The 25,696-nt window shown below is 44.4% G+C and overlaps 1 protein-coding gene across 2 annotated transcripts in view; it reads right to left on the minus strand.

Annotated features, from left to right (window-relative positions):
- GRB2 (growth factor receptor bound protein 2) overlaps nucleotides 1-10,847 on the minus strand; it is a 72,711-nt gene extending 61,864 nt beyond the window's left edge. The window contains exons 1-2 of one of the 2 annotated variants that reach the window (XM_081219469.1): nucleotides 10,651-10,847; nucleotides 2,625-2,813 (exon numbers count right to left, since the gene is read on the minus strand). In XM_081219469.1, the coding sequence (XP_081075595.1) occupies nucleotides 2,625-2,702 (78 nt within the window). In that variant the 5' untranslated portion in view covers nucleotides 2,703-2,813; nucleotides 10,651-10,847. Of the gene's footprint in view, nucleotides 1-2,624; nucleotides 2,841-10,650 lie in introns of both variants that reach the window. The other variant, XM_081219468.1, reaches the window with a different exon arrangement.
- Nucleotides 10,848-25,696: the final 14,849 nt, after the last annotated feature.

Here is a 25,696-nt window from a genome sequence, read left to right on the forward strand (position 1 = left end):
TATAGCTGGTTCTGTCTGCTTTCTGATGATTAATTTAGTGCTGACTTTGAGAATACCGTCAAAAAGCTCACACACCTCAGAATGGGAGAAAATATTTGCAAATGAAGCAACTGACAAAGGATTTATCTCCAAAATTTACAAGCAGCTCATGCAGCTCAATATCAAAAAAACAAACAACCCAATCCAAAAATGGGCAGAAGACCTAAATAGACATTTCTCCAAAGGAGATAGACAGATTGCCAACAAACACATGAAAGAATGCTCAACATCATTAATCATTAGAGAAAATGCAAATCAAAACTACAATGAGATATCATCTTACACCAGTCAGAATGGCCATCATCAAAAAATCTAGAAACAGGGCTTCCCTGGTGGCGCAGTGGTTGAGAGTCCGCCTGCCGATGCAGGGGACACGGGTTCGTGCCCCTATCCTGGAAGATCCCACATGCCGCGGAGCGGCTGGGCCCGCGAGCCATGGCCGCGGAGCCTGTGTGTCCGGAGCCTGTGCTCCGCAACGGGAGAGGCCACAGCAGTGAGAGGCCCGCGTACAGCAAAAAAAAAAAAAAAAAATCTAGAAACAATAAATGCTGGAGAGGGTGTGGAGAAAAGGGAACACTCTTGCACTGTTGGTGGGAATGTAAATTGACACAGCCACTATGGAGAACAGTATGGAGCTTCCTTAAAAAACTAAAAATAGAACTAACATATGACCCAGCAATCCCACTACTGGGCATATACCCTGAGAAAACCATAATTCAAAAAGAGTCATGTACCAAAATGTTCATTGCAGCTCTATTTACAATAGCCAGGACATGGAAGCAACCTAAGTGTCCATCAACAGATGAATGGATAAACAAGATGTGGCACATATATACAATGGAATATTACTCAGCCATAAAAAGAAACAAAATTGAGTTATTTGTAGTGAGGTGGATGGACCTAGATACTGTCATACAGAGTGAAGTAAGTCAGAAAGAGAAAAACAAATACCGTATGCTAACACATATATATGGAATCTAAGGGGGAAAAAAAGGTCATGAAGAACCTAGGGGCAAGATGGGAATAAAGACACAGACCTACTAGAGAATGGACTTGAGGATATGGGGAGGGGGAAGGGTAAGCTGGGATAAAGTGAGAGAGTGGCATGGGTATATATACACTACCAAATGTAAAATAGATAGCTAGTAGGAAGCAGCCGCATAGCACAGGGAGATCAGCTCTGTGCTTTGTGACCACCTAGAGGGGTGGGATAGGGAGGGTGGGAGGGAGGGAGACGCAAGAGGGAAGAGATATGGGAACATATGTATATGTATAACTGATTCACTTTGTTATAAAGCAGAAACTAACACACCACTGTAAAGCAATTATACTCCAATAAAGATGTAAAAAAATTAAAAAAAAAGCTCACCCAGTTTCCTTCTCCTTAAAGGGCTCTTTATCACCTTCTATGAAGTGCAACCTACATTCCTAACATTACAAAAACTACTGTGCAGGTAACTTCAGAGCAGAACTCTACACCTTGGGCAGTGAACAAAATAATAACTCTCCAGAGGTCTGCAAAACTTAAAAACAAAAGTCACTAGTCCTTTTATAAAGAATCATATTTCTGTATTTCCACTTTCTTCTTCTTTATAAAATCCTAATAATTTCATTCAAGAGTAGTAAACAAATGGATGGCAAATTCCAACAATCAGGTTTAGAGGAAAAAAGTCAAAATTTGAGACACAGTGAAGACTCAAACATTAAATTTCAGGTTTTTCTCAGAGTTGATACACTATTTGATAACACCCACCCATGTAAAAATAAATTACATATCCAAAAGAGCAAGCTGCTCCAGTCAATTGGGTAAACAACATAATTAACATGTGCCAGGTGGAAGGCGAACCTCATGTAAATAGTGGGGCTCAAAATGAGCTGCAAACTGTAAGGAAGCTTATTTTTAAACTGTCAGCAGGTTTCTTTGGTGCAATCAGAGTTTAATATGGGGTAACTGCTCCTTAAGTATAAGAAAATCGAAATCTGACTGGTACAATAGCAAGTTGAACCTTGTTATTTAGAACTCCATTAGTTGTTTCACAAAGAATAAGAATACACTGAGGTTCTGTAACGAGTTTTGGCATGTACTTCTAACCACCTCTCTAAACTAGGGGAAATTAATTTCTAACCTACTAGGATCACATTCCAGAAGCAAAAATCTTTTGACTATGTAAGATAAGACTAATTGAGTGCTTTTTACAAAAATACTTCAAATTTGGTTCTTTTAAAAAAATCCTCTCTTTTTTTTTATAAAACTCTAGTAGATTAGGTAACCCAATCTACTCATACGCTTCCTTACTATAATCATATTGCTCTGACTTTACTTGAATTACCAATATCAACAAGCACAGAAATGCTCAAGGCATTCACACAAAGGCAGTTAAAGACCACACATCACACCAACCCTCTGAAGTCATGTTTGATATTCTACTCAGCATCTAGCTCTCCAAATCACACAGGATGGTAAATGTTAAAAGTGGGCAATGAAAAAAGAACAAGCACAGCTTCTTTGTGTGTTATCAGGGCACAAGAAGGCAGGTGAGTACAAGGAGAAGCCATCTGAGCGTTTGCTGGGCATCAACACTTACCTTGAGGATGTCCCCCCTTTTGAAGCTCAGCTCGTCGTCTGCGGTGGCTTTGAAGTCATATTTGGCGATGGCTTCCATTCTGAGTGGGGCTCAGGGCTCAGCAGCCTGAAGCAGGGGGGAAGGGAGTCTTCCCTGCTGAAGCAACCCAGTGCTCTGGGCTCAGCCTCGCCTCTCAGCTGGGACTCGCTCCTGCACACCGGGACACACAATGCCACCCTGAATCAGAAGAGCAATGATTGAGAGAAGTGGCCGGATCGAAGGCAGCCCCGCCCTGACAGTCGGCCTGCCGTCCCAGCCCCCACGCCCCCTGGCTCGGCCTGGCTCAGCCCTCCTCTCTCTCCCTTCCAGGCAGGAGCCCTGAGCTCCTCCTTCCTCTTTCCAGTCTCGGCCCCCAGGCAACTGACAGGCCTGCCGGCCAATGGCGGCAGCTGTTCGAGCTATTCCAGAACACACTTCCTCTTCCCTCCCGCTGGGTGTGCTCGGTGTGCAGGAACCGGCTGGAGTCCGAACGGTCTCCGCCTTTCCTCCCTTGCCCCTCACGCTCTTCTCCAAGCACGAAATGCAATCCACGTAAAGAAAGGCCTCGCCCTCGGGATGGCACCCTAGTTTCTCAGTTATATAGGCCTCTCTCCCTCCTTTCTCCCTGCCAACCTTTCTGGTGTTTTGAAGATGTTGGGTCCCCTATCCACAGTCAAAAGCCAGCAATGTGGGCTTTGGTCCTGAGCTGCTTTAACTGTTCTCAGAAACTATACCTTGGTCTGCCCCTAGGAAAGTGGAAGAAACTGACCCTAGGAACTACTCTCTTATTCAGTTTGCTACTCTCAGCATAGGCAACTCTCCCTCTCCACTTGCCAACTGTGATCGGCAAGCTCAGGTGACCAGAGAAAGGAAATCCAGCTCAGAGCCTTTGGTGGGTGGAGACCTGCTTGTGCAGAAGGCTCCCTATCCCTTGAAGACCCCCAAGACTTCGGGGGCCCCAAAAGCCCTTGAAAATAGACGTCCAAGGTTCAGCATTCCAAAAGCAGCCTCTGCATTATTCCTAACTAGCCTACGGAGCAAGGTTGAAGTCCTAATCCACACTTGAAAGCAATCCCTTTTTCAGAATCTTAGCTACCGCCCAAAAGCCAAACAGAAGCCTCTCACAGTTACCCCTGAGAACAGGTAATTTTCTCGGAGCCAGGGGAGTACTAGACTGACCCAAACTGCATTTCGCAGGCAAAGATTCTGTAATAATCCTTAGGTAGTATACCAGGTGATGGTGAACCTGGGCAGTACAATCACTGCGGAAGTGAAGAGCCTCGAGCCCTGAATACGGACACAACGTAGACTTTCGCGTAACTGAAGGAAAACGAAGCCCCATTCTTCTTTTGTCAGTCACTGTTTTCATACAGGCTAAATAAAAGCAGAAAACAACACTGACACTGGCAGAACGGGGACAGATTATTTATAGTGACACCCTTTGGTGGATAATTACCACCTAGCAGAGACCTCATTTGAGGGGCATGAGTGATTATTATTCTTTTGTTCTAAAGTTAACAACTGGGGCATTAATCAAGCATAGCTACAAAAGGACTGAGGAGTAAACCAGCTGGGAATACTAAGGTTAGAGGGAAATGAGTATTACCAAGGAGGAAAGAATCACCCGGTAATAAAAAGTCCTTCAGCCGAATTCTGAAGGCCAAACATTCCACTGCAGGTAAACTAATAAACTAAACCAACGTTTATTCATTCTATCAGGCCATACCTAGGATATCCTGTGTTGTGCTGGCTCTAAAACAGGAAAGCAAAAAGAGTCCCAGCAAATAAAAAAAAAAAAAAAAAATTAGTCTCAGTATTTTCGTGTGTCCTTAATCACCCTTTACTTTTTTTCACCATAGTAACTTATCAAATGAATCCATATACATAATTTTAAAAGTCAGAGCATTAAAAGGCTTATGAAAAAGAGCAGTTCCCTACCCCAACACTCACAAGCAATCACCCTCAATTTTGTTTTTAGCTTTCTCTTTATGTTTACTCACAGTATTTCTAAATAACACCCTTCTACTGCTGTTTCTTAATTTATTCCAGTCATCACCTATCACCTGAAAGATGAGGACTTAGCTGTTCCGCCCCTGCCAATTCTGCCTTGCCCCATCCCAGTAATGCCACATATTCCGGTTTAAGCAGTAGTTATTACATTACGAAACATTGTTCACTGGTGATTTAAATAATGTATGACAACCAACCTTCCTTTCTAGTACAATCCTTCAATTTTTCCCAGAATTAATAACTGTTTCTCCTTTTTTGCCTACTTTCCAGTGTGTACCTATTTAAAACTTTTTACAGCTGCTCCAAAATCTCCGCTACATGCCTATCAATATTTTCCATACCCTGACCTGACCATTTATTTTCACTGGTCTTCAGGTCTGATTTTTGGGACTATGTATCAATGATGGGAAGTTGAAGAATAATTGCGCAGATCCAAAAAACTTTAAAAGTTTCATTTTTGAAAAACAGAAATCAGACAGAAACCTAAAGCACTGTCACTGTCAAGGTACTTTGCAGTAACAGGGCATAAACTTCTATGTCATTCCTGATTCCAGACAGCTGCAGTGTAACTGAACAGCCAGACCATAAAAACCAAGTTTTCAACATTTGCTCTCCTGCTGTTACTCAACTTATCTACCACAGGTTTCCTAGAGAAAACTTAAACAGACAACACTCTTGAAAATCCTGTTTCAAGTAACAATTGCTTTGTAAGATACAGTTTAATAGGAATGAAAACCAACCAATCAATACTTTTGCGGTGGTGCCAAGTAAAAATTAGCGTTTCACAGAGAAAACTAGAGGAGGCCAGGTTATTAGGCTATCCACCGAAATACATGCAGCCTCAAGAAATTCAAAAGGGTGTGTTACATTACAGACAAAAAAATTCTACATACTCCGCATTAATTACTTAAAAAGGAAGAAAGAAATCTGAAAGTGGACACAATGTATAATGTTTTTAACAGAGTATATGTTGCTGTAAATTTCTCAAGAAAATGGGCTGGGAGTACATTTCACCCTGAAGCCTGATGACAGAGTATGTCTGAACTGTTACCAGCACACACCCTGCAGCCCATCACAAGCAGAGAATTTTAACAAGGCAAGTGCAGCTTGAACTGTTCATTTAAAGCAATACACAGTATCATAAACTGCAGTCTCCTAAAGGTATTTGTAGGATTTTATTTTCTGTCTTCCATTCAACTCTCTTCTTCCCAAAATTCACAGAAAATAAAATGCGCGACACTTTACTGGGCCAGTATAGTTTAGTGTTAAGCCTGCGTGGTTTGTAAAGGCAGGCTGACCCCAAGTTCAAGTAATGACCTTGATGCTTACCAGCTATAATTTTGGGCAAGGCTTTTAAACAAGCCTCAGTTTTCTCATCTGTAAAATAGGTATAATATCACCAACTTTGTAAGATTCACTGAGCATTGAATTAGGTAATATAGATAACAAGACATATATGAAGCGCTTTAGACAGAGCCTGACATTAAGTCACTCAAATTAAGTTAAAACGTGACTCTACTTATAACATATTAGATGTTTGTCTTCATTATTAAAAATGGCAAATTAAGACTTACACTGCCATGGCCCAGGTTCAATCCCTGGCTGGGGAACTGAAATCCCCCAAGCTGCATGGCACAGCCAAAAAAACCGAAACAAACAAAAAAACGGCAAATTAAAACAATGAGATTTCTTTCACCTACTAATTGTCAAATTTTTTAAAGATTTATAACATCCAGTCTCTGCGATACTATGGATAAAGAGATTCTCAGACTCTTTATCCAATGTTGAATTAACATTTTGAACAGCTACTATATGCCTAACAATATGCTTAGTACTGGATTATAAAAATAAAATCACCACAGAGCTCACACTCTATCAGGGAATTAATTAGTTCAATCTTTTTGGAGAGTAATTTTACAGCATCTATTGACAAATTTAAAATACATACCCTTGGGCTTCCCTGGTGGCACAGTGGTTGAGAGTCTGCCTGCCGATGCAGGGGACCGGGTTCGTGCCCCGGTCCGGAAAGATCCCACATGCCGTGGAGCGGCTGGGCCCGTGAGCCATGGCCGCTGAGCCTGCGCGTCCGGAGCCTGTGCTCCGCAACGGGAGAGGCCACAACAGTGAGAGGCCCGCGTACCACAAAAAAAAATAAAAAAAATAAATAAATAAAAAAGAATAATAAAAAATTTTTAAAAATGCATACCCTTGGGGGCTTCCCTGGTGGCGCAGTGGTTGAGAGTCCGCCTGCCGATGCAGGGGACACGGGTTTGTGCCCCGGTGTGGGAAGATCCCACATGCCACGGGGCGGCTGGGCCCGTGAGCCATGGCTGCTGAGCCTGCGCATCCGGAGCCTATGCTCCGCAACGGGAGAGGCCACAACAGTGAGAGGCCCGCGTATCGCAAAAAAAAAAAAAAAAAAAAAATGCATACCCTTGGACAAGCAATGCCACGTCCCAAATTTATCTCACTAAAATAGTGACACAAATACCATGTGCAAAATACATGTATCCCTGATCAATATCCATGAGCATAACAAGAAATAGCTTTCTATGTAAGTACCAAGATACATTATTATCAAGTTTTTTTAAAAACTGCAGAAAAATTAGTTTATCATACTTTCATAAAATAATATATCAGTGTGTGCTAAAAAAAAAAATTCAAAAGGTTAATAATGATTACCTCTGGAAGCGAGTTCACAGAATATTTTTACTTTTTGTACCATACACCTCAATTGTATTTTCACTGTCTTTACTATAAGCATGTATTGCTTTTGTAAGTCAGAAAAAAACAAAAACTAAAATCTTACTGATGCTCTGGAGTTAGACCTGGATTCAACTGTCACTGTACCACTTACTAACTAGGTGGGCAACACTGGAGAAGTAACTTACATTCTCTAATCCCTAGTGTCCCTCAGCTAGAAAATGGGGAAAATAATAGCATCTACAGCTTATAAGGTCATTTTGCTAATTAAAAGAGACAGCACCTGTAAATGCTGAGTCCCTGGCATAAAGTGCTAAGAGGTATTAAAGCAGCATCACCAGTACCTCTTCAAATATCGGTCCACGTGTTCTCAGTAAATCTAGAACTTCCATTTACATACAGACTCAGAGGAACGCTCTGGTAGGCAAATTAACGGTCTATTAAGTATAAACTAAAATTAAATACCTCCAAATCAAGTCCTAACAATGCTCAAATATTCACACATATAAAACTAATCACATCTATAGTCACTTATTCTACTGGTCTTTTAGACATTTACTGTGTATATACAGAAAGTGTACCTTTGAGTAATTTAAAGCCACATTTCAGTCTCATTAATTTACGGGTGCATCCTGTAACAACAGTTTTGGTTCTTGGATCAGCTACATCAAACTCACCCCATTCAGGGACTTCTGGAGTTCGGCAAGGTAGTGGCCTTAGCCCGGAACCTAATTTTAAGTAAGATTCACAGGTAATTCTTATGCATGCTAAATTTAAAAAATCACTGCTGTGCTGTAAGGGTGCCTTGACTAGATTTTAAACTTTGCATCTCAGACAATGCACTACAATGTCTTTGCATAAAATGACAATAATACATATTCATTTGGCATAATTGGGAAAAACCCAACTTTGACAAATAAAATGAAAGGCTCTCAATGGCCTTTCAGGAGTGCTGGAAAGTTCTTCTGAATTAAGCAAGTAACTATCAATATTAGTTTCTCTCAGGAGACCATGGTGGGTCTCTACTCTGTATTACTTCATTTCTCCAAAATCTATTACTCTTCTGTTCTAAGTAACAATTAGAATTGTTGCGGCATAACGTGCAACATAACAGGAATTATTGAGAAAAATCTCTAAGTACCACCAACTTAGTATTTAAAACCTAATAGTAGTACCTCAAATCTGAATACACTGGCTGAGGAAGGAAACTGCCTCAAACATTTAAATGCTTTCTTTTAGTATCAAAGAAGGCTGATTACAAGAATTAACTTTTAATTTGGGGATTCAGAAAATTTTGAACAAAGGAAGGAGCAAGAGAACAAATTTCTTTCTTTCTGTCAAAAAAAAAAAACAAAAACAAAAGCCAAACCCAACAACAATAACAAAGAAGGCTGATTATAACAGATGCAGGAAAAGACACCTTATCTTAGAAGGCTGGTAAAGAATAAATTAGTACTATTACAACGGGCAAGCTTTAATTAATTCATCAATGGTCTAAATAAATTCTATTCCCTTAAATGTTTCAAGCTATCTTAATTCTATTGTAATATAGGACTATGGTTGGTTTTCGTTTTTAACATTCACCACCCCCACTAAAAGCCAAAAAAGAAGTCACGCAAGCCCCAAAATGACCCAATCTCCCTTACTAACATAAAAGAGACATAAGAAGAAAAGCATGAGCAGGCACAAAAACATGATCTAAAAGTGAAAAAAAAACAATTAAAACGCAAAAACACAAGCTGCACCTGTGACCGAGTGGCAGTATTGATCACTTACAGCTGAATTCAATCCTTTGAGCCTCCCAGTTCCCAGGGGGAGAACGTTAAGTCTCGCATGGCTCTCTAGCAACCCTTCTGGCAAACTGAAGGAACACAGTGGACGCTCACAAGGCGAAAGAGAGGCATGGACGTGTATACACTACCAAACGTAAGGTAGATAGATAGTGGGAAGCAGCCGCAGAGCACAGGGAGATCAGCTCGGTGCTTTGTGACCGCCTGGGGGGGTGGGATGGGGAGGGTGGGAGGGAGGGAGATGCATGAGGGAAGGGATGTGGGAACAGATGTATATGTATGACTGATTCACTTTGTTATAAAGCAGAAACTAATTTAAAAAATAAATAAATAAACTTAAAAAAAAAAAATGTAGAATAAAGCAGGAAAGAGGGCATCTTCCCGGGAGAGAAACAGGATCTTTATATGAGGGAGAAAACGAATTGTGCCAAAGAGCCGAAAACTCGAAAAATTATGCCAGAGAGGGGACAAAAAGGAGGAAGGGGAAGTAGATCAGAAAAAAAGGGGGGGGGAGGGGGCAAATGACTTGCATTATACGAGTAAACATTTAGTGTCCGCAGTGGAATGGAGAAATAGAGAGGGAAGGCAACTGGGGAGCACGAAGTGAAAGAGGCACTAGAAAGCCAAAAAAACTAATGCTAATTTCTCTCGTGTCTTTCCCACTTTTTTCTGATAATCCACAGTACCAAAAGTCAGACCGCGAGGCACTTGGCTCCTCTGCAAATTATATTCTTACTGCATCTGAAGCCAGCCTAGTTTAACTCCCTAAATAAGCTGTAACTCATACGTAAATTATAGACACGGAGAGCGCTGCAAATGAAAAATACCAGTGATTCCCTCCCCTCTCTTACTGAAATCTTTCCTCGCAGCATTCCAATCAACTGCTGCTTATTTTTCTTGACAAATGTTTTTCAGAGAGTAGTCAAAAAAGAAAGAAAGAAAAATAAAAAGCGCTACAGAAGCAAAGGCATCTTGACTGGCTCCAGTAGCAAACGTCCTCACTCACAGTATTAATAAGGTTGGTGGGTTTCCTCCCAAAATTCGGCCCCGAAACACCAGGAGACAGTGACGTGGTGACCATACAGGTCGAAGGAGCATCAATCACCACATTTGCAGCCCTCTGCGAATCCCCCGCCTCCCGGACCAAGTCAGACTGACTCACAGAATGAGTACCCCGTGCTCTCGGGCTTCTCCTGGGCCCCTTCTGGGCAAACCCCCACGAAAATGGCACGAAATTTAATTAGAAGCCCCCCAGCCTCTTGCCCCGGGGTCCGGAGCTCTGTCCCAAGCCAAGGGTCAGGGGAGGAAAGGTCCCCAGGAAGGAAGCGCCCCAGAAGGGGAAACATGGAGCCCAGGGATTCTGCTCCCCACCCCGTTCCTCACTGTCCCGACCTCCAGGGCCGGCAGCCCTCAGTACGCAGGCCCGGGCCCCCCGGGCCGACTCCCGCTGCAGAGAGGGGAGGAAGGGGCACGGGAGCAGTGCCGCCGCCGCCGGCCGTACTCACCGTGGCGCAGCTGCTCCGCTCCGCGCCCGGCCGGCCCCTCCGCAACGGTGCGAGCGGCCGCCGACCCCGCTGCTGCTCCCCGATGGCAGCGACTGTTCTCGCCGCCGTCACGGCCACAGTCTCCGTCGCGGCCGCCGCCGTCGTCGTCCGGTCGCTGAAGCGGTACTGCCGCCTCGCTTCCGCTCCTCGTCGGGGTCCCGCGAGAACTTCCCGGCGCGGCCCCGCCCCGCCCGCCCCCGCGAGACTTCCCCCAGCGGAAAAGGCCCAGAGCGCAAGCGCTCCTCCTCGGCCAGGCCCCCGCAGGTAGACCAGCTACAGGCCAGGGCGCAGGCGCCGGGCCGCCCCGCAGCAGGTGGCACCGGCAAGGCTCCACCCCCGGGGTTGCTGTAACCCTCTCGGTGCCAGAGCGGGTAAATAGAGCTCACCCCTGAAGGAATAACTCTTATCCACGTCCTTTCCCCTTCCACCAAACCAAGGCAATTTGGCTGGGGGGTTGGAGGGAGAGTCTCCCTCCAGCGTGAAGCACTCCAAATAGAGGACCAGGTCTTGAAATATTTGAGAATCCGGTCCAAACAAACTCTGCAGTATTAGATGAATTAACACAGTCGCTCATAAATTGAATCAAGCGCCTAATACATGCTAAGCGTAGAAGGTACAACGACAAACAGAAATCCTGGCCCTCAAGGAATTCAGGGTCTAGATTCTACACTCCAGAAGAGTGGAAGAAAAGTAAACAAATTATACCCTAAGTCCTGTTAGAATTATTTGGAGAGTGCTGAGGAAGCTAAAAAGTTGGGGAGGGGGGCACTACTCTGCCCATCTCAGAAAAGCCTACCCAAAGAAGGTGATTGTGGTGACGTCTAAGCCGAGTCTTGGAGGATGTGTAGGAGTTCGCCAGAGAAGCAGGGGTAAGAGCATTCCAGGTGAAGGGAACGTCACGCACGTACGAAGGAACGGAGGTGTGAGAGTCGAGTTCTGTGCAATGCTAAGTAGTTCGATTCGTAACCGGGGAGTGGCAGAAGATGAGGCTTGTAGGAGTAACTCTTTATTTTTCAGTTCCAAAAGCTCTTTCCAGTTAAAGGAGAGAACAGAGCATCTAATGGTAAGGTGCTTCCTGGAAGCCAACAAAATAGTTAGAGGTGAGAATAACCAAACATCTGATTCTATAGAGAAAACGAGCCCATTGAAATAAGGAGAATGAATTGTTCTTTCACATCAGCTGCATGTAAGGCACTATGCAGGGTGATAGATGAACCCAACAAAGCCTCTGCTTTCAGCAATTTGTCATCTAGAGGAGAGTTGCCTAGTCTGCAAGGCAAAACAGTTGGCCCTAAGTGCCATTGAACTACATACAGGACTGGAGAGGAGGGAGCCAGTTACTTGGTGCTCAGGTAATCAGGGAGAACTTGGTGTTTGAACTGTAACATGAAAGCAGAGAGGAAAGAGAGATGGAGTCAGCCAATATTTCAGATTGGCCAGAGATTAGGATTTACGGGGAGGAATAATGAGAGGCAAGACCAAAATGTACAGTTTAGGCTTCATTGACAAGTAACAACCTCTGAAGGTTTTTGAGCAAGAGATGCCTGACATGAGGTGAAAATAACAAGAGGACCATCTATTCACCACCCGATGTAACTAAAGTCATAGTGTTTCTACGGTGGATAATATCCCCATTTTACAGACTGGGAAACTGAGGCTTAAAGAGGTTAGAAACTTACCCAAGGAAACACAAATATAGTAGATCTGAGATTTGAGCCTAGGCCTGTCTTATTCTAAAACCCATATTTTTCCCTCACTTTGATATTTTGTTCTAGAATGGTGGCCAGAAAAAAAAAAAAAAGAAATGAAAGGGAAGGACTTAGCTGCTGAGCACAGAGGAGAAGGAAGTGAGGGAAAAGTTGCAGTTCTTTGTTTTGAATGGGGAGAACAGCAGACAAATTTGCCAGTCAAGAGGAGGAGATGGGGCCAGTGTCCTTGCCCTCACAGTGACACACAGCCACACCCCGCCTCTGCAGGAGACCCTCCAACACTAGCAGGACCCTTTCCCTCACTATCAGCAGAGAAGAGAGGTGAAAGGAATCCAAACCAGCAGGTCTGAGTGACAAAACAGGGCTTGTCTCTGTATTTTCTGTCAATGCAAAAACACTTTCAAAATACGTAGTGAATAAACAAATGTATAAAGGAACAAACGAGCAAATAAGTACAAGAACAGCAAGGACCTCTGACTACCAACTTCTGAAAAACCAGGAAATGGTTCATCAGCTGATCTACAAAACAGCTGGAGAAAGAGCACAAAGGAAGACACGGTTGATCCACACCTGCGTAAGAAGTTGAATCAAGAACTAAAGCTTCCCAAGGAAAACCCACTGTACTAAGAACCAAATTTTTCATCTCCCTGTTATCCCACAGCCATTTGTCTTCAACCTGACAACTCTGTAATTAGAACCGAAGCCCTTTTGCTGCTGCTTTACCTTCCAAGTGGATTTTGTCTTTTTGCAGTTGCAGAGGATTTCTGCCAGGACTCCCACCATGTAGGGCAGTAAGGACTCCTGCTTGTTGATATGAAACCAAGGCTGGGGCTTCCCTGGTGGCGCAGTGGTTGAGAGTCCGCCTGTCGATGCAGGGGACACGGGTTCGTGCCCCGGTCCGGGAGAGTCCCACATGCCGCGGAGCAGCTGGGCCCGTGAGCCATGGCCACTGAGCCTGCGCATCCGGAGCCTGTGCTCCACAACGCGAGAAGCCACAACAGTGAGAGGCCTGCGTACCGCTAAAAAAAAAAAGAAACCAAGGCTGGAAAACTGCCCATTTCCCTGTGCTTCGTCCCCATTCACAGCCCAGCAACCTTCCCCAACTACAACTACACTGGTCTCTCTGAGATTAAAAATTCCCCAAGAATGCCAGATTCTCTTAAGAAAATGTTGTGGCCATATTTCCTGAGACAGAAGAGAAAAATCCCTTTTAAACTGTGCTGCCTGGAAGTTAAGTTCTTGAAATTTGCTAATATCCAGGCAACAGTCTTCACTACTTTTGGACTCTGGACTTTTACAACAGCTTTCCTGTAAGGAATGTCGATACTGTAGCAACACGTATATATGGTACCTCACAAAAGTTAACACATTATTATATCATTTTAGAGCTGGATAATAGGAAGAACACAAGTCACATTTCATTAATCAACTGAAAAACACTGAATGAGGACTGGGGAGCTCTGATCCTTTCCATTGCTGAGCCTCTCCTCCAGTAAACACTGGTTAACTGCACACCGGTGTCAAAGTCGGTGCACAACATCCAAGAGGCCTCGTGTTAAAAATGGAGATTAGGTTCCACAGGTAGGAAGTGCAGAGGGAGATTCCTGCTGGAAACCACCCAGGATGAAGAGCCAGTTCCTGCCAAGTGAAAGTCCACCAGCAGAGCCACAGTTAGCCTACCGATTCCAATTTCCAAATCAGTATAAACACCAGGATTCAGGGCGGAGCCAGACAGCTGGAACTTTGCAGATGTGGTCAAAATGGGAGTTTGTAAAGGATGAGTGAGCGGGGGGCTTTCCAGAATACTGCCCAACAATGCTGGGCTGTCAGAGGTAACCCCATAGGCAGGCAGATGGCAGCATGGGGAAAAGCAGACAGAGGCACTGTGCCAGGTTCCACGGCACAGGGGCCCGGATGAATCCACCCCATAGAGGAAGGATGGATTAAAGCCTAGAAAACTGTGTTCCAATCCTGACTGCCACTCACCAGCCATGTCGCCAGTTAGTCTGGATCTCAGCTTCCTTACTTCTAAAACAGGACGGATCGGTGCTTTGTGTCCACCTAGAGGGGTGGGATAGGGAGGGTGGGAGGAGAAGAGGAGATATGGGGATGTATGTTTATGTATAGCTGATTCACTTTGTTATACAGCAGAAACTAACACACCATTGTAAAGCAATTATACTCCAATAAAGATGTTATAAAAAAATAACAAATAAAGAGGAGGAGCTGGGACTTCGCTGGTGGTCCAGTGGCTAAGACTCCGTGCTCCCAGTGCAGGGGGCCCAGTTCAATCCCTCAACAGGGAATTAGATCCCACATGCTGCAACTGAGTTTGCATGCCGCAGCTAAAGATCCTGCATGTCGCAACTAAGACCCAGTGCAGCCAAATAAATAAATAAATATTTTTTAAGGGGGGCGGAGCTGACTGGGCAGGAAGTGGTGGGGCAGGGCATGTACAGGGAAGGGACAGGTAAGAAGATGATGATGCCGCAGTCTGGGAAATGTAGGGTTCATCATTCTGGGAGACATGCAGGTAGAAATATCCAGTACACTGTCCAGAAGCTCAATGCATTCATTCTTCCTCTCCACAGTATTAGCTGAGCATCTGCTCTGGAAACAGCAGGATAACCTGTCACAGAGCTCGCAGTCTGAAGGGGAAGACATACCGCTGAGAATATAACGCTCTCAGGACTGGCAGCTTTGGGAGCACACAGCAGGGGACCTGACCTAGTCCAGGATCTGGGAAGACCGAGGAGGGAGGTTTCAACTGAGACTCTGTTAGCCTGAGAGGAAAAGAGTATTCCAGGAGAGGGTACAGCATGTGGAAAGGCCAGACAGTAAGAGAGAACTCCAGGAAGCCATTTACAGCTGGGATGAAGAATGTGGCACACGGGTGAAGCATTTGGAGGGGGGTATGCTGGGCCTTTCCAGTGCTGCTAAAAACTAGGGACATGAAGTACTTCCCTGGCGTCCAGTGGTTAGGACTCCGCGCTTCCACAGGCTTGATCCCTGGTCGGGGAACTAAGATCCCGCTTGCCACTTGATTCTATGAGATACTGAAGCAGGGGTGGGCTGTGGTCAGCTTTTCATCTGCAAAATACATTCACACTCTAGCTGCAGAGTGAAAAATCAATTGGAACTAAGCTATTTATCATCTACAAGATAACGTCCTAAGATCTGTGCAAGACCCTCATGGATCTGGCCGCTGCCTGCCAGCCCCACTCTCTCGGTCTCTGGCCAACACACACTCCACCAATTCTAAACCACTGTGGTTTCCAGAAGGTGTCATGATCTTTTGAGTGTCTGTATCTTTGCATGTTCAGTTTCCTCTGCTCAGTTCGTCTTCTCCCCTTCTTTAGGCCCCCAAGTCAGTTTTAAGGTTTCTTCTTCAAAATTCCCACTGGACCTCCAATCTCACTGCTGCATAATGGTTTGTTCACTCTCCCCTCTCCCCCTTCCACCACCAAATGCTCTACAAGCTCCCAAACAGGACCACACCTTCTCACATTTGTATTCCCAGCCCCCAGCACAGTGCCTGGAGTGAATTAATGGATGGCGGGAGGGATGGATGAATAAATACCGGAGGTTAACTAGAGATAAAGATGTGGCTGCCTTTCTGTGCGAATGTGATATTTGAAGCTAAGGAAGTGGGTGAGATCTCAGAAGAGACTAGATATCTAAGGGAAGAGAAAAAAAAATGATGCGCTTCCTTTCAAAATTGATAAAACAGACTCTGAGTATGTCTATGTGAAAATATATGCCTATGGACCAGATTTGGAAGGGAACATTTAAAAGTAAAAATAATCGTGTTGAAACGAAGCGATTGGGGATGACTTTAAAAAAACCTTCAACATCTGTTACATTGTCTCTTCGATTAAAAACTCCTCTATGCAGACACAAACTCAGAAACTTGAGAGAGTGCTGCCCAAGATCATTCCATGTAGAGAAAAAATCCACACTAGAAGCAGTAATATTTAGAATGTGTGTTAAATAGCAAAAAGAAATCGGAGCAAGAGGCAAATTGTGAGGTGCAAGCCACTCCCTGGTATGAAAAGCTGTTGCAACTGTAGCAAAACTTGCTAATTACAAATTGGCCACATCAGTCGCTTTGGAATGCAGAAATTAATCACCAAAACGGCTCTCTTTTCGGTTGGGGTTTGCGGTTATTTTGAGTCGTCGGAAAGGGTTTCTCACTTTGCTTTCTGTGAGTTGTGGTGATGCCACCTGCCGGTCAGAACTGGACACTGCCCTGGCATTGACTGAACCTTGAAAGCCCATCTCAGGCACCTCCCCTGAGCCCACTGTTCTGAGTTTTTCTTTAGTGGGAAAGAACCAGACAGCCAGTGACAACCAAAATTGGTCATTGAAATTCTACTCCCACCTGCTCAATTGATCTTGGAAGTTCTTATCTTAGAATCTCCTCTGCTCTAGCACACCTCTCAAGTTTTGAGGGTGGCCTCTGATGCTGAGCCGACCACCGGGACACCAAGTCCTGTGACTTCCCTTCCTCTACCTCCTGACTCCATTTCCATCACCTGACCTGGTCCACACACCATCATCCTTCCTGGGGGGCTCACCGATCATCCTGCCCCCTTCCAAGTCACTACAATGCAGCCAGAGTGGGCTCTCTGAAATACAAATCAAATCAGGGGGTCACAGAGGAGGCCCTTAGCATGCCCCATATGGCCCTCGTGGCCGGCCCCTGCCAGCAACTCCAGCCTCAGCCCTTTCAACTCTTCTACTGCCAAGCCCTCAGCTACTCTTCTGGATGACTTGCAGCTTCCTGAATGACTGTACAATTCTCTTACCTTCAAGTTTTTGTGCATACTGCCCCTTTGGGCTAGAATGCCTCCTCTCCCTGCCTTCCCTGCCATCGCCTGGCTCCTGTCTGTCCTCCAAATCTTAACGCAGTGCCACCTCCACCAGGAAGCCTCCCATGATGCTCTGGTCCCTCCAATGTGTTCTCATAGCACCCTTGGCAACTCCATCATTCCTGTTTTCTTAAGACCATATGTGAGCCATCTGCTTGCTTGTCCTTCTCCCCTGTAGACCACAAGTTCCTCAAGGACAGGAACCATGTTTTGTTTTCGTGGCTTCTCACACCTAATCTAATGCCTGTGTGGATGAAATATATTGCCTGCCATATCAGTAAACAAAGGATGTTGCAGCCATCAAGCCATCACATTATAGCTGTCCCAGTGGTGAGCCCTGAGGGAACTCATGATGGAGACAAATAGGCTGCCCACTGCCAAGCCCTCAGGTACTGCCGTCACCCCCAACTGTGCACCCTGAGGGGGTTCAAGATGGAGGAAAGCCGGAGACTGGCCCCAGATAGGCGAGGTGCATTTCAAAGGAATGATTTCAGTGAGCCGGGACTCTTGCCTCTTCCCATAGACAGAAAAGTGCTAAATTCCTTAACTTGCAGATATCTGGTTTTCTTTAATTAACAGTAATCTTTTGATGTTCTGACAACCTGGTCTTTGTTGCAAAAACTCCTATATATTCTGGCTCCCCCCGCCTCCACCTTCCCTCAGAGTGATCTAAGAGTCCTATCTCCTGGGCTTGAAGTCCTCAGAAAGTCCGCTGAATAAAACATAATTCTTCACTTTAGGTTGTGCATTTTTTTCAGTCGACACCTCGTAATTAATGTTTAGCAACCAAAGGACAGGCTGGCTTAAGGTATGGTAGGAGGATAGAAGGAGTTTTAAAGAAGGTACATGGAGACACCTGAAACTAACATGATATTGAAAATCAATTACGTTCTCATAAAAAAGTCTTTTAAAAAAGAAGGTAAATGGAAACAAGGGAGAGGAAGTAGATGAGAAATGCTGGAAAGAGGAACAGGGGAAGGGAAAGAAGGAAAGAGGAAGGAAAGAGAAAAGATAAACGAAGAGGCATGCCTGTTGGGGAGCCCTTCCTCGGTTATTGCTAAGAGACATTTATGCCAAAACATCCTATCTTTTCTTAAAATATTGCTCACTCTCCACTTTTCTTAGGCATTGACAGTCATAGTATAGTAACCAGCTATAATTCTGTGATTTCTTTCTTATCTGTCTCCTTCCTTCCACACTCTCGGCTGTCACTCCTCTTTTCTCTTTGGTCATTCGCCAAATCAGTTTTACCAAACAATATTCATTTATGTGACTAATTTTTATTGAACACTGTGTGCAAGATTGGGAACTAGGGACAATGGTGGATGGGTAGAAAAATGAATGTTTACAAGTCAGTGTCCCTAAGAACTTTATAAACTCCCATGGTGATAAAGCCTGACTCCAAATAATGCAATACCGCATAACAAGTGCTTTCGGGGCACTGGACTCAGGGTGAAGGGAGTCCAGGAGAGAGAACTTGGGGATAGGGAGTCCAGGAAGGCTTCATAGAGGATGTAGTATCTGAGCTGTCTTGAAGAGTAGCTGGCATTCTAATAGGTAGGACCAAGTTGAGGCCCCTCTAGACCAAATAGCAAGTTTTTAAAATGGAGAAAAGGGCCAACAATTCTTCTCTAATGTAGCAGTGCTCACATTTTAATGCACAAGAGAATTGCCTGGAGACCTGTTTAAAATGCAAGCTCCAGTGACCCAGAGATGTTCAACTCATTAGGTCTGGGAAGGGCTCAGAAATATGCATTTTAAATAAGCAGCTGCAGGTAATTCTTAGCCTGGTCGTCTTTGGACCAGGCTTTGAGAGACAATACTTACTGAATAATTGAGTCGTGGGGATTCTGGGATCTTCCCAATTGTCCTTGATTACAGGAGTCAGGATGTGAGTTGCTATGGGCAGGAGAGAACTTGGGACTCTTACCCCAGTGCACTCCCCTGGGTCTTAAGCTGCCTGTGGCTGAGAAATGCCAGTAAAGCCCATTGGTGTGGTCGAGGTCTGGGCGGGTGGCACTTCTTAGCACCACATTGTAAATAAATTAAAAATAAAAGCCCAGATAAGCAAATGGACTCTGATCCTGACAGCTCTCTGTAGCAATGTCAGAGTCAAGTTCAAGGAAGGTGGCCCTTCTCTATTCCTTCTGTTTCAGTTTCCATGTGGCTCTTTCATTAGAATATGTTCTGTTCATTAAGGAGATGAAGTCAATTCCATTTTGGCCTGAGCTAAATTGCAAGTGATGCATCCAAAGGGTGGAAATGTCCCCACTGTTCCTATGCCTTAGAGAAAGAAGCATTAGCGATTTTAATACTAGGAAGTTTCTCCAATATTGGTTTTATTATGTATTTTTTTAAAATTAGATATTCTGCATATGAGACTCTCTCTCTCCTTCTCCCTTAAAATTTCCCATTAAAAAAAAAATTATTTGAGGGCTTCCCTGGTGGCGCAGTGGTTGAGAGTCCGCCTGCTGATGCAGGGGACACGGGTTCGTGCCCCGGTCCGGGAAGATCCCACATGCTGCGGAGCGGCTGGGCCCGTGAGCCATGGCCGCTGAGCCTGCGCGTCCGGAGCCTGTGCTCCGCAACAGGAGAGGCTGCAACAGTGAGAGACCCGCGTACCGAAAAAAAAAAAAAAAAAATTTATTTGAGTCTCTGATGTCCTTTCACTTTTTAATTTTTTCTTTTTTTTAAAAAATTATTTATTTATTTTTGGTTGTGTCAGGTCTTAGTTGTGACACGTGGGATTTTTCATTGTGGCACATGGGCTCTTTGTTGTGGCGTGCAGGCTTAGTTACCCCGTGGCATGTGGGATCTTAATTCCCCAACCAGGGATCGAAGCCATCTCCCCTGCATTGGAAGGCTGATTCTTAACCACTGGACCACCAGTGAACTCCCTAATTTTTTTTTTTTTTACAAACTAAGTTTTAATTAGACAAGTATTACATGAACCCATCCTCCCATGAAAGATGAAAATATTATATTTACGACTAGCTGGCAGGGACTGAGCACTAATTCGGGCCCAGAAAAAGTCTAAGGGCTTTATGTACGTTATTTCATTTAGTCCCTACAATAACAATACGTGGTAGATATTATGACTAAGTCCGGATGGTGAAATTAAGTGTTTCCATAAGGAGGGGATAGGCAGCTATGTCCAATGTTGCTAGAGGATGGGCAAGGTGAAAACTGAGTCAACCACTGAATTTAGAGAGATGGAGATTGTGGGTGATATTGACAAGAACAGTCTCAATAGCTGGTGGGGTGAGAGTCTGATGGAGGAGATTAGAGAAAGAATTGGGGGGAAAGAGAATTAAGGAATGTAAGGAAGTGCAGGCAGTAAGTACAGATAATTCTTTGTAAGAGTTTTGCTATCAAACAGAGCAAAGAGTAGGATTTGGGGAACCCTCCTACGCTGTTGGTGAGAATGTAAATTGGTGCAGCCATTATGAGAACAGTATGAAGGTTCCTCAAAAAACTAAGAGAACAGTATGGAGGTTCCTCAAAAAACTAAAAATAGGGACTTCGCTGGAGGCCCAGTAGTTAAGACTCCCCACTTCCAATGCAGGGGGCCCGGGTTCGATCCCTGGTCAGGGAACTAAGATCCCACAGGCTGCAGGGCATGGCCAGAAAAAGAAAAAACAACCTAAAAATAGAGTTGCCATATGATCCAGCAATCCCACTTATGGGATTACATATCCAGACAAAACAATATAATTCAAAAAGACACATGCAGCCCTATGTTCATAGCAGCACTATTCACAATAGCCAGGACATGGAAACAACCTAAATGTCCATTGACAGATGAACGGATAAAGAAGATGTGGTACATATATACAATGGAATACTACTCAGCCATAGAAAGGAATGAAATAATGCCATTTGCATTTGTGTTGTGTTCTCTGTAAGATGTGGATACAATACCTACCTCATAGGGCTTCCATGAGAAACAGTTGAAATAATGTATGTGATGTGTAGCACAGTGCTTTGCAAATTGTCCAATAAATAGTAGATATTAATCCAAAAAAAATGGACCTAGAGATTATTATACTAAGTGAAGTAAGTCAGAGAAAGACAAATACCATATCACTTATATGTGGAATCTAAAATAGGACATAAATGAACTTATCTATCAAACAGAACCAGACTCACAGACATAGAGAACAGATTTGTGGTTGCCAAGGGGGAGGGGAGAGGGGGAGGGAAGGATTGGGAGCTTGGGGTTAGCAGATGCAAACTATTATATATAGGGTGGATAAACAACAAGGTCCTACTGTATAGCACAGGGACCTATATTCAAAATCCTGCGATAAACCATTATGGAAAAGAATATGGGGACTTACCTGGTGGCGCAGTGGTTAAGAATCCACCTGCCAATGCAGGGGACATGGGTTCAATCCTTGGTCCAGGAAGATCCCACATGCCCTGGAGCAACTAAGCCTGTGTGCCACAACTACTGAGCCCGCATGACACAACTACTAAAGCCCACTCGCTTAGAGCCCGTGTTCCACAACAAGAGAAGCCACTGCAATGAGAAGCCTGTACACTGCAATGTAGAGTAGCCCCCACTCGCTGCAGCTAGAGAAAGCCTGCGCACAGCAAGGAAGACCCAACGCAGACAAAAAAAAAAAAAAAGAAAGAAGGTAAAAGAAAAGAATATGAAGAAGAATGTATATATATGTATAACTGAATCACTTTGCTGTACAGCAGAAATTAACACAACATTGTAAATCAAGTATACTTCGATAAAATAAAATTTTTTAAAGAGTGGGATTTGGATGGCCAAGGAAGAGATTTTAAATATAGGACCTATTAGGGCATGCTTTGTGTGCTGAAGGGAGTTATCTAGTAGAGAGGGAAACTTTAGGATACAGGAGAGAGAAGAGAATTGAGAAGCAAAGTCCTTGCAATTCGTCCATTTTCATGGACAAGTAGCGGCATAGGTGAAAACAGATGTAGGTGGGTGGATGGCAGTGGTGGTGGGCAGATGCAGTCTTCCTATACTGACGGCTTCTGTTCTCTCAGTTAAATGCAAGGGGTTGACACCTGAGGTGGGGGAGGGGGGAAAGAGTGCAGAAGGTTTGTTTTGATCAGAAGGTATGAAACTGAACTTTTGGACTGGGGGGATCAAGTCGATTTAGGTAACACTGCAGGTGGTGCCAAGGTCCCACTCAGATTTGTGAGTGTAAATTTAAAAGAGGCCACTCAGCCTGGTTGCCTGTTTTTAACAAGTTACATTCAGCTGCCTGGTTGCAGACACAGGGCAGGTGAAGAACCTGGTTTTGCCCGTTTGGGATTTGCCAGGCCAATACCACCAAGGAGGGGAGGGGCCGGGGTGTGGAGGGTGCATGCAAGGCACCAGATACAGTGATGGGTCTTGGAGTCTAAGCCAGGCAAAAAAGAAAGGGGGACGGGAAGTGAGTATTTGTTGGGGACTGAGTTTCAGTTTGGAGAAATAAGAAAGTTCTTATCTTACCTTATGGATGGTGATGATGGTTGCACACTGCGTTGTACACTTAAAAATGGTTAAAACAGTAAATTTATGTTATGTATGTATATTTAACCATAATGAAAAAAGAAGAAAGAGAAGAAAGGGAGAAATAAGTGTGAGAGAGTGTGTGTGTGTGTGCGTGTGTGTAAAAACAGTAGGGTGAATAGATTAAAGCTTCCCTGGAGCCAGAGGATTGTGGGGGTGGGGAAACAAGAGTAAAAAGGAGCTGGGAAGATAGAAGATGGGGCTTAGACAATGGGACACTCGAAATGGGGATGGTCAGCCGTGGCTGGTAGTGATGACAGGCTGTAGGGTCTGACCATGGCAATGGGTGGCTGAGGTGGGGTGGAGGGAAAGATGGCTGGAAATCAGGAGGGAAGCCAAGGGCCTGAAAGACAGGGGACTGGATGGATTGTCTGTGCACGGTTCTCAATTCTGACCTTACGTTAGAATCTGCTGGCAGGGAGTTCTCTGATGGTCCAGTGGTTAACTCAGCACTTTCACTTCCATGGCCCAGGCTCAATCCCTGGTCCCTAAGATACTGCAAGCCTTACACAGAGCCTCCAAAAGAAAAAAAAAAATCTGCTAGGGGGCTGTAAAAAAATATAATGAATATTTATAAACATTTACAAATATGAATATTTAAAAATATTAAATAGTGGTTACCAGAGACTGAGGGGAGGGGGAGGGGAGAGTTTCCATTTGGGAAGATGAAAAATGTTCTGGAGATGGATGGTGGTGATGGTTGCACCATGACATGAATGTACTTAATGCCACTGAACTGCACACTTTTTAAAAATTATTTATTTATTTATTTGGCTGCACCGGGTCTTAGTTGCAGTGCAAGGGATCTTCATTGCTGCATGCGGGATCTTTAGTTGCGGAATTCGGGATCTAGTTCCCCAACCAGGGATGGAACCCAGGCCCCCTGCACTGGGAGCGAGGAGTCTTACCCACTGGACTACCAGGGAAGTCCTAGAAAATACTATCTTGATACCTGTCCCCAACCCAGATAAATTAAAATCTCTGGGGTTGGGACTTCCGTGGTAGTGCAGTGGTTAAGAATCTGCCTGCCAGTGCAGCAGACACGGGTTCGAGCCCTGGTCCTGGAAGATCCCACATGCCGCGGAGCAACTAAGCCCATGCACCACAACTCCTGAGCCTGCGCTCTAGAGCCCGTGAGCCACAACTACTGAGCCTGCACACCACAACTACTGAGCCTGCGTGTCGCAACTACTGAAACCCACGCGCCTAGAGCCCATGCTCCGCAACAAGAGAAGCCATTGCAAGGAGAAGCCCATGCACCGCAACGAGGAGTAGCCCCTGCTCGCCACAACTAGAGAAAGCCTGCAGGCAGCAACAAAGACCCAACACAGCCAAAAAAATAAATAATTAATTAATTACATTAAATCTTAAGAAAAGAAAAGAAAAAAAATCTCTGGGGTTTGGGCTCTAGACATGAGTATTTTAATAGGCTGTGGAATTGCTGAATTAGCATGTTTTCTTTCACTCATTCATTCCACAAACACATTGAATGCGCGTTATGAGGTCGGCCCTGGGGGTGATTTGGTGAATTTAAAAGGACAAGGTTCCTGCTCTCATGGAGCTTATAATCCGTGGGGAAAGGTGGACAACAAATCAGTCAACAAATAAATATGTAACAACAATTTCAGAAGTGTGTTTCAACCATCTAAGTGAGCCTGGACTAGGATGATGTGTTGGAGATGGACAGAAGGGCTGTGGGGATGGACAGACCTGAGGCCTTCACTGCAGGGAGAAACCTCAGGTTGCAGCAACGGATTGTGGAGACACGTGGTTGCATCTCGCTGTTGGGTTGAAAGTGAGAGGTGAGTGAGAGTGAGGAATGAAGGATGACACCCCAGTTTCCAGCTTGAGGTTGGGAGGACTGACCCAGGAGACACAGCGTATAAATAAACATAGGATTTAAGGCGAGAGAGGCAGTTCCAGTGCTAGCCTCTCTGTCACTGTAATCTCTGTTATGTGGTATCACCTGTTTGTGACTTAATTTCCTTACCAGGGAAAAAATGGGGAAAATAATACATCTCCAAACAGGGTTGTTGTGAAAATAGCAAATAAGCAAAATAAGCTAATGCATTGTAAAAGTGTTGCAAAATGTTTGAGTCATAACCTTTTAGACACACATCTCAGTTTTCCCCGTGTTCATTTTAACTATCCCACATGGATCCATTTCCCATAGTTATTAAAAATGCATCAGCAACGAAGACCCAACGCAGCCAAAAATAAATAAAATAAATAAAATTTCAAAATAAATAAATAATTGATTAAAACAAAAACGCATCAGGACGTATCTTTTAGCTGTTGGCTCCTGAGTAGACACACTTATACTACCAACCATCCAACGATCTCAAAACAGTTTGTAGATTATCACCATTATTTTTCCTATAAAGTCTTAAGGCCTCTCTAGAGAGAAAACGCACACTGCCACCCTGTGATCAGCCAGGCTGCACCCCTGGCAGGTGGACAAGTGTCTCATTCCAATGCAGGGTGATCACTGCCACGGTCGGAAGGTTGGGAACATTCAAACATTCAGGGCTTTTGTGTTTCACATGAAAGCATACTTCATGGTTTTGATTAGCAAGTGGAATGACTTCAGCTTGCTCATGTTGCCAGCCCTACTTGTCATCACCTCCATGGGGCAATTAGTGAGGGAAAGAAGGAAGAGGCTTCTGTTGTCGCAAGGAGTCCAATATTTTTAGGGGGATTCTTCCATAGGCTGGAAAATCGGGCAACTCCTGTGGTTATCACTAGATGTCACTCTAGGGAAGCGCTACCTTGAACTCACTGCAAAAGAATGCTGGTGTTTGGCTCCAAAAATGGATTCGACCTCGCTGCTGTCGGGACTCGCTGCTTCCCAGTGCCAGGAAATGCCGTTTGCCAGGTCCCAGCAATGAAACATG

This window comes from Mesoplodon bidens (genome assembly GCF_964165515.1).
Source record: "Mesoplodon bidens genome assembly, chromosome: 19".
Taxonomy (NCBI): Eukaryota; Metazoa; Chordata; class Mammalia; order Artiodactyla; family Ziphiidae; genus Mesoplodon; species Mesoplodon bidens.